General features: G+C 28.6%; 3 protein-coding genes across 3 annotated transcripts in view; all 3 read left to right on the plus strand.

Moving 5' to 3' along the window:
- Positions 1-3,619, plus strand: part of LOAG_18609 (AMP-binding enzyme family protein) — a 7,075-nt gene extending 3,456 nt beyond the window's left edge. The window contains exons 7-15 of the mRNA XM_020451272.1: positions 169-383; positions 559-681; positions 927-1,066; positions 1,272-1,444; positions 1,708-1,782; positions 1,978-2,163; positions 2,277-2,458; positions 2,698-2,791; positions 3,343-3,619. Coding sequence (XP_020304964.1) covers positions 169-383; positions 559-681; positions 927-1,066; positions 1,272-1,444; positions 1,708-1,782; positions 1,978-2,163; positions 2,277-2,458; positions 2,698-2,791; positions 3,343-3,512 — 1,358 coding nt within the window. The 3' untranslated portion in view covers positions 3,513-3,619. The remainder of the gene's footprint in view (positions 1-168; positions 384-558; positions 682-926; positions 1,067-1,271; positions 1,445-1,707; positions 1,783-1,977; positions 2,164-2,276; positions 2,459-2,697; positions 2,792-3,342) is intronic.
- A 2,874-nt stretch (positions 3,620-6,493) lies between these two features.
- LOAG_10100 (hypothetical protein) lies at positions 6,494-8,722 on the plus strand (the record flags this gene model as incomplete). The annotated part of the gene is made up of 4 exons (XM_003145627.1): positions 6,494-6,589; positions 7,353-7,508; positions 7,977-8,077; positions 8,578-8,722. 4 exons carry the CDS (start codon positions 6,494-6,496, stop codon positions 8,720-8,722), a joined length of 498 nt encoding a protein of 165 aa, XP_003145675.1.
- A 219-nt stretch (positions 8,723-8,941) lies between these two features.
- LOAG_13363 (serine/threonine protein kinase) overlaps positions 8,942-9,099 on the plus strand; it is a gene marked incomplete at both ends in the record, with an annotated part of 2,419 nt that continues 2,261 nt past the window's right edge. Inside the window, one exon of the mRNA XM_020448672.1 lies at positions 8,942-8,990. Coding sequence (XP_020301204.1) covers positions 8,942-8,990 — 49 coding nt within the window. The remainder of the gene's footprint in view (positions 8,991-9,099) is intronic.

Here is a 9,099-nt window from a genome sequence, read left to right on the forward strand (position 1 = left end):
CCACCAAACTATNCATGTATATATATATATATATATGTATATATATATATATATATATCCATTTGCAACGTTCAGACTGTTACATTGAAATATAAAACTTTTTTCGTGTGATTCAGATGACTTTACGGATCACCCAAAAAGTTGATCTTATGAAACATTTTTTTGCAGAAGTTTCACCAGCTGGACGAAATGACATAGCAATGATAATGTACACAAGTGGTACCACTGGAGCTGCGAAGGGAGTGATTTTGACGCATTATAATATCGTATCATCGGTGGCCGGATTAGGCGCTGCACTACCTATCATCAACCACACCGACGTCTATATTGGGTATCTTCCACTGGCGCATATCCTGGAGTTTGCGGCAGAACTGACCTGTCTGGTACGTATTTGTATTCTCATTAACATTCCAAGTTGGAAAAGAAAGGACTAGTAACAAGTTGTTACTGAAAATAATGTCTGCTTTTTCCCTCTCCTTATAATTTAGAGCTTAGGTGTAGGTCAAATTGAGTTTCGTGAAAAACAAAAACTTGAGTTTTGCAGATTTTTTATTTCAGACGCGGAATTGTCGTGTTGGATACTCAAGTCCATTGACACTTCATGACCGTGGCGCTAAAATTAAGCCAGGTACACATGGAGATTGCTGGGCTCTAAGACCAACAATTTTGGCCACAGTGCCGGTTAGTTGTTTTGATATACGAAATTTAGGCCTAATCCTTGTTGTAAAGGAAGCGATTATCTGGTATGTCAAGATGCGGTTATTGAATACTCGTAACCTAAAACTTTTGATCATTTGAGCAGCATTTAAACACGCAAAGATATTAACTGTCTGAGTTTGGCATCACTTGGAAATCTGCCAAGAGTGAAGTATGCTCGAAACTGGGGTAGTATAAAGTTGATTAACATAATCATTGTTGCTTTTAAGGCAATAATGGATAGAATATTCAAAGCTATAAGTGACGAAGTTGCATCAGCTCCACGTTTGATGCAGGAACTTTTCCGATTAAATTATGAACGAAAGCGGGCACGTTATCAGGAAGGATACTGCAGTCCATTTTTGGATAGGTTTTCTTTTTTAATGTTTTTTAAGAAATGTATTGTAGCTTGAGACCATTTGAATTTTCTTCTAAAATTTCTCAAGCTTTTGGGGAAAGATAATTAATGCATTTAAAGAGCATATCGGCGTTTATTTTTGTGTACCCTCACTCATAAGATAAATTTATGGTTCTGTATGCTTACTGATTTCAAATTAATTGAACGCTATTTGTAGAATTGTTTTCAAAAAGATTCGGCGTCTTTTGGGCGGCAAACTGCGAGGTATATTGTGTGGTGGAGCAGCACTGAATCCAGAAACTCAACGTTTTATGAATATTTGTATGTGCTGTCCAGTTATTCAAGGATATGGACTAACTGAGACATGTGCAGCAGTTGCTATCGCTGATGGTTGGAAATCGTTTCTTTTACTTTTTTTTAATTGTTGAAATAAAAATAGCCTTTGCATATTGTAATGTAATTCTTACTAGTGATTACTGACATTATTTTACTTATCTCCCGTTTCCAATCCTCTAGTAATTGGACTGAAATATTTTCCGGTTACTGAAGAAAAGTATCACAACTTGTAATTTGCTAAATTTAATCAGTAGAGCTCCATTAAATCAAAACTTATTAACTCGAAAAAAGTATGCAATTCAGATGCTATTTTTTAGTCAATGACCTAAGCACAGGAACTGTCGGTCCACCCGTGCGTTGTTCACGAATACTTCTTCGCGAATGGAGTGAGGGTAATTTTTCTCTGTCCTCTTGCATGAATGCCTTACTCTTAACTTATAATTAGACATTCCATAAGTAGATTTTTTTGATTCGAAAATGTTAATATATTCATTTATACTTTTACCCTATGTGTCATTCGTTGTTCATGGAAGAATTGTATTTTTATTCTTCTAGAATAATTTTTACCAAATTAACTTTTTTTTCAGGAGGCTACACTCCGTTCAATGATCCACCTCAAGGTGAAGTTCTTGTCAGCGGTCCGAACATATCACCAGGCTATTGGAAAGACACTGATAAAACAGCTGAAGATTTCGTGGTTATTGATGGTGTACGATATTTAGCTACTGGCGATATTGGTGAATTTCGTGAAGATGGGTCACTTCGTATAATTGGTTCGTATTTTTCTGTTTCCGTTCATAATATTTCCTGCAAGCTTTTATTTGAGACCAAAAATCAATTCTAAAACAAGTAAAAAGCAGCTTAAATGAGTTTTATCCTGTTTTAGATCGAAAGAAAGACTTAGTAAAACTTCAACACGGCGAATATGTATCACTGGCAAAGATCGAGACTGCGATGTTGAATTGCCCTTTGGTTGACAATATCTGCTGTTATGGCGATTCATTATCGTCATATCTGATTGCACTTATTGTGCCTAACAAGAAACATCTGACAGAAATGGCTGAACAGGTTTACCTTAGTTATAGATATAATGATTACGAGTTAAAAGATATACATACAGTTGAATGGGTGGACATTTATAAGATAAAGTAATTTGAGTGAATATAAATTGACACTGTTATTGATTGATTCAAATCCATAAGGCATTATAACCCACTGATTGCTGATGCATGAAACTCATGGCTAGAATCATCTTATGAAGAATAAAATAAGTTGAATAGCAACTTCCAAATATTTATATGTTTTAGTTTGATATCAAAACATCAAGTTGGACTGATTTGTGTCATAATGTGAAAATTGTGAAGGAATGTCAGAAACGTATGGAGGAACATGCTATGAAAAGTTAGTTTCTATGATATTGATTTGTAACTGACGTGTTGACCTTTATGTGTTTGTGGTGTTCTTTTTATATTTTATTAAAAAAAGTGGATTTTTTTTACAAATCTTTGGAAAATCTTGATTCATTAGCATTTCTTGCACAGATATTTCCCAATGTTGAGTTGTGAGGAACGATTTTTATTCGTTCTTTTACTAATTAAATTGGGATAAATTAAAAATGTGATAGGAATAGTGTGGTAGCAAACAATGCTGCTGTTCTCAGTTTATCTCATACAAACAATTCTCAGATTCATTTGGAAATTCTTTGGTTTGATAGATTTGATATTTTGATTTTCTGCAATAATATTTGCAATATTTTTGTTTGTATTGGTTATGGAAATTTAAATGGAAAAGTAGTAATCGACAAGTATATAAAATTAACCAAAGCTCATGTAACAGCCTCAGAAAAAATGCATTTTATGCCAAAATATGAGTAGTATTTTTAGGAAATAAAGCTTTCATGAAAGCTTATGTTGCTATAGATATTTCATATTGCTATGGAAGTTTGCTTTCAGATCATTTGTTGAAAAATGAATTGCCAGGAAAGATCTATTTATGTGATGAAATATGGACAGCTGAGTCTGGTCTTTTGACCGAAGCAATGAAACTGAAACGTCGCCTAATAAAAGAGAAATACGAACAAGTTATTGCACAGCTTTATCGTGATGATTCTTATATGCGCTAATATGAATGATATGTAAGTTGAATAGTTCGTCTCCTGCAAAATAGTTATATATAATGTCTTCGTTTCATATCGTCCATTTTTGCTATTCTCGTAGTTTTAAAAATTCCAGACTTTAAATTTGTTTAAAATTTTTTAATGTTTATTATGGACAACTTAGCAATTAATGCTTTTTATTGTCGAAATTGCAAGTAAAAGAAAAATTTCTTGATTTTGTTGTAACGATTGTCTCCAACTAATTATTACTGAGGACACTTCGACTAAGCTTTACTTTACAGTGCTGTTATATTGTTGAATCACTATTCTTTTTTCCTTTTTTTTCTTTTTGATTTTAAAAATACTTTCAAATATGTAGATTAGTGAGAAGTCATCTCATGCTGAATTACATATTTTAAGGTTTTTGTGTCGCATTTGTTGCGTTCAAATGATTATCGAAGACGCCATACTTCCTTTCTTTGTCTCGAAAGAACATTTAAATATATGGTTTGGTGAAGACGTTTGCTTTAGACAAGTTAGATATCAAATGGGTTTAAACTGAATAATTTTGTGCATTGCGGCATTCCTCCAGTCCTTCTCCTTAGTGCAATTTTCCGTCTCACTAATGTGCCAAATACTAAGATAAGGATGAATTTTCGCTATGTGGATAGAACTGTGTGATAAGTTACGTTTAATTTTCAGTCCTTTATATTTTGCTCTGCTTCAATGTGCTGCATTTGCTAAGCAAATAAATTTTCAGTTTGACCCTTAGTTTGTAAAAGTAACTTAAGAAATGTTTCTTGTGCTGAAATATATGTTTGCATTGTATTTATATGTCGTACTGTTTGTTTGTTTTTTATTTTTAGAATGCAGAAATAATAATATATTAAAAAGAAAGAAAACATTCGTTTATTCCTCAAACTTAATTTGACATTTCAATTCAGTTATGCAGTATATAATGTTGAAGAAAAGGAAACATTTTGTGGTTAGCTTTTTTTTTTTCTTGACCCAATCTTTTTGCCGCTTGACTTGTTAATTTCTAAATTATTTCTCGGAAAACACTTTTTTTTTTTTTTGAATGGAATGTTGCATAACCTGGAAAAATTCAGTATTGCTACAAACGAATGAATTTGATCTACGGTCATCGAGAGATTTTTTCTGTTCAGATTATTCATTTGCTGATATTCTTATTTCAGTTTTTGTTCGTTAAATGAATGTTAAGCTTAATCCACTTCTATTTGCTGGCAATAGATAAGCGGATATTGTATTGTATCTCTTATACAGTTGTCACTATTGCAATTACGATTTTGTATTGTTGTTCTCTTTGCTTCTTCTGTACATAACATGTACTCTTATAAAACTGGTAATGAAATAAAATTTCATAATTCTGATTCTTACATTTCTATATTTTACCAAAATTCAAGCAATTTCATCTACAATTCCTTTATTTTCAAATCATTGTTTACTTTATCAATGAATTAATGACAATTTATGCCACTATTTGGCTCGTCAAAATTGTCTTAAATTTTTGTAACAAAGTATTTTTTAACTAAAATAAGTGATTTTTCCTCCTGTTCAATGCTCCTTTTTCATAATATATGTTTAGCAAGAAAATGAAATTTCTTTCATAAATTTGATATAAAATAAAAAAATTAATGCAGAGCGAAAAATTCGAAATGGAAAACATTTAAAAAATGGAAGGATGGGAAGGCCGAGATTTTTTGAAATACTTTACAATGAAAAACAAAGTAGAAGTTGAGGAGATTGTATGAAAGCAAAAAAAAAAGAGAAAAATTAACGAAATGAAGAGAGAGGAAAGTTCGGAATTATTTGAAATGAGAGATTATATTTAATTTCCGATATATTCTGAACGGTATTTGGCAATAGTTATTGTAAGCTATTGATTGTCTAATTTGTATGCAGTAGTAATGGTATGAGGTTATATTTAATTTCCATTATATTCCGATCATCCATAATGTTATTCTTTCTCTTTTAGTTTTTTTTTCTGTTTCTTTTTACCTTTCATCTTAAATCATTTCAAATTCTTTCTTCACTCTTTTATTTTTCTAACTTTTTCCTTTCATTTAATTTGTCCTAAAGAAGTATTTAAAATTTTTATAATATAAAATTAAAAAGCGATATTTATCAAATTTAAATACTTAAGCTTAATTTAACTTGAAAGATTGTAATATTGTGAGTTCTTTTTGTGACAAAATATCATCTTGTCATGGAATATTTTGCATATTCATTAACAAATTTTGTTGTATTATAAAAGGCTTTCCTTTTCCATTCAAATGAATTATTAATCTACTTTGTTAATCAGCAAAACGGTTAGTAGTTACTTGATGAGGACATTTAAAATTTGCATAAATATTGATGATAATAGAGGGCAAATATTCGAAGTAACGATTGGTGGTGACATATAAATAACAATATCCCAATATAATTTAAAAGATATCAAGATGTAATACAATGTAGAATATTTTAAAATACAGCTCCATATGGTACAAATAGTTTTAATCTCATATATCGTAATTTCAATTTTATATATCATAACTTCAACCTCATGTATAGTGATTTCAATTTCATGCATCATAATTTCAATCTTATGCATCATAACTTCATTCTACTTATCGTAACTTAAAAAAAAGTATGTATATATGTATATATACATACACATATAAAAAAAGTATCCTATCCTATCGTAACCTTATGTATCGTAACTACAATCTCATATATCGTAACCTTAACCTCATATATAGTGACTTCAATCTCGCATATTACTAACTTCAATCCCATATATCGTGATTGCAATCTCATACATCATAACTTCTCATACATCTTATGTATCGTAACTTCAATCTCGCATATCGTAACTTCATTCCAATACATTATAATTTCAATGTCTTCCAGCGTAACTTCAGTCTTATCCGTCGTAATTTTCATTTCATTTCATCAAACATAATTTGAAATATAATATAAAATATTAGATTTATAAGTTAAGGCAAATGTCAAAAACTTCATCATTTCGAGCGTATGATGTATCAAACGCAGTCAAAGTACAAAACTGGTTCGTCGGTTTCATTACAAAGCCTTCTGTGGAGGTTATCGTATTTATTTGTTGAAATTATTTATTTCAAATTTCTGTTTTAAATTAATTTTAGAATTTGTCACACATGTATATATATGCACACACATACACACACACACACATACACACACACACACACACACACACACACACACTACACACACATGCACTCTGCACCTATTCAACACTTCATTTCTTTTTTAAAACTTCATTAAATTGATCATATGTTATGCGAAATTCTACAGTAACCAAAAAATTGAATTTAACAATTCACTTTATAATATTAATATTTAAATTTCTTAACTCAAATATATGAAATGACTTGATGAAATGATATCTTTTTCTTTTTTTGAATAATTAGTGATTCCTTTGATATGATCAACATATAAACAATATCTTGGTGAAATAAAAGACTATTTCCATATTAAGAGTATTGCAGTTAAAAAATTACCTGGCAATTTTTATTAGGCAAATTTCCCCTTTTATTTTTATTTTTTGGAATAGAATTCCAAAATGGAAATGAAATTACAAACTTTCAAATTTATCAATTTCCATAAATGATAACAAGTTTACTGATAAGAATACATTTTTATAACATGCATAGATAAATAAGTATAAATAATAACTGCTAAATAAATGGTAAATATTAAATTCACTGATTTGTTTTTTTGATTACTTTAATTTCTAAATAATATTCATAGTGACACTTTTATTTTTGTTAAAAAAATATTAAAAACAAAATTTTTAATTAAAAAATAAACAATTTTCGTTTACAGCGTTTTTTGAAAAAAGAAGGCGAATATTTGGTATATGCTGACGAAAAAAGTGGTTGTTTGAAATTTATTCTTTGTGTACGAAGCAAAAAAGGATGTGACCATTTTACACTTACAAATGATGATAATGCTAGATGGATACTTGATATCCAATCTGACGTATGCATCCTTTTTCTTAAATTTTAAATTTAAGAAAAATATTAATTTATGGATTATTTTAAAATTTGTTCAAATAACTTCTTTTTTTCTTTCTGCTTCTTTCCCTCTTTCTCTGGTTTTATCTCTTTCCAAACTTTTATCTATACAATATAGTATATCTACATATGAATAGATTTTGGATAAGGTTTAAAAATTTTTTTCTTTTATTCATCTCCAGAAAAATTTAATTTTTCTTAAAAGACTTTTTTTAAAAAATTTACATTTCAATTGAGGTATAGTTATACGACATTCAAAATTCAATCTCTAATTATTAAAATTCAAATTTTTGAAATCAAACATTTTCATAAAAAAAAAGAAAATAAAAAAATGACATTTTTTTTTGTCGATTCGATCGTTTAAAAAATTATCCCTTTTTGTTTTTTTTTTTGCATTAGAAATGCTTTATTAATTTTGTAAAATTATTTTTAGAAAACGTTTGATACAATCATAGAATTAATTCAATATTATAAAACCAATATGTTACCTACAAATGCTACATTTTTGGTCTCTCCATTTGAAAAACCAAAATGGTTCATTTTCATTACAAATAATTTTTTAACAAATTGTTTAATCATAGCTGAATGTTTCTTTATCTTTTTTTTCACTCTAAAATTTAAAAATTAAAAGATTAAATGTAAAATTATAGAAATGTTCAAATAGAAAATAATACATTTTAAATAAATTAATTTAGCATGAATGAAAAAAAATTAGACAGTAGCACTTACTTATTAAAAATTCCTTTATATGCTTTTGCAACAATTAATGTACCACTGGTTTATTAAATTAATTTAAATTTGTGATTAATATTTCATCTTTTGATGTATAAATTTCGATCACATCAACAAATGATCGAATTTCATGCTTTTTTAATGCATCCCAATAAGTTTTACTTTCGAAGTTTATTATTTCAAATTTAATTATCAAAAAATTTCAGAAACTAATTTCTAAAAATTACAAATCTTCCCAGTTCTAAATCAAATTTAATGTCATTCATTTAAATAATATATGAGGAAAAATACTGTAATTTAAGGTTTCTAAGAAATGAAAATGTAACGTATGACTGTAAAACGGGTATAATTGGTACCGGAAATTTCTCCAGTGTTTACGAAGGAAAATTATATGGTAAAATATCGGTAGCACTAAAAGTAATTCATAAATCAACGGGTATGATTTGACAGAGCAAAATAAAATAAAAACGAAAACCAAAAAATCAAATAAATTAAAATTTAGACAAAAAAATAGGATGAATTAATATTTAAGATGGATAATAATTATTGCTTGTTTTCATCATAACTGAATTTAATTTGCCGAGTTTTAATCTTAATTAAATTAACAAATAAGATAGTAATTTTCATTTTTCTACTTCTTTTATTCACCTTGCACATAAGGAAAGTATGCAAGGTTTAGTATTAATTAAAGCTGTTCCGAAAATGGGACATTTGAGTGATTCCAAATTTAAATCAGTCTAACATTTCAATAATTATCCATTAAGAGAAATAAATTAACTGAAATTTAACAAAATTTAGTCCTTCACTATTATTAACACAATTCT

Source organism: Loa loa (assembly GCF_000183805.2).
Source record: "Loa loa unplaced genomic scaffold supercont3.396, whole genome shotgun sequence".
In the NCBI taxonomy this organism is placed as follows: Eukaryota; Metazoa; Nematoda; class Chromadorea; order Rhabditida; family Onchocercidae; genus Loa; species Loa loa.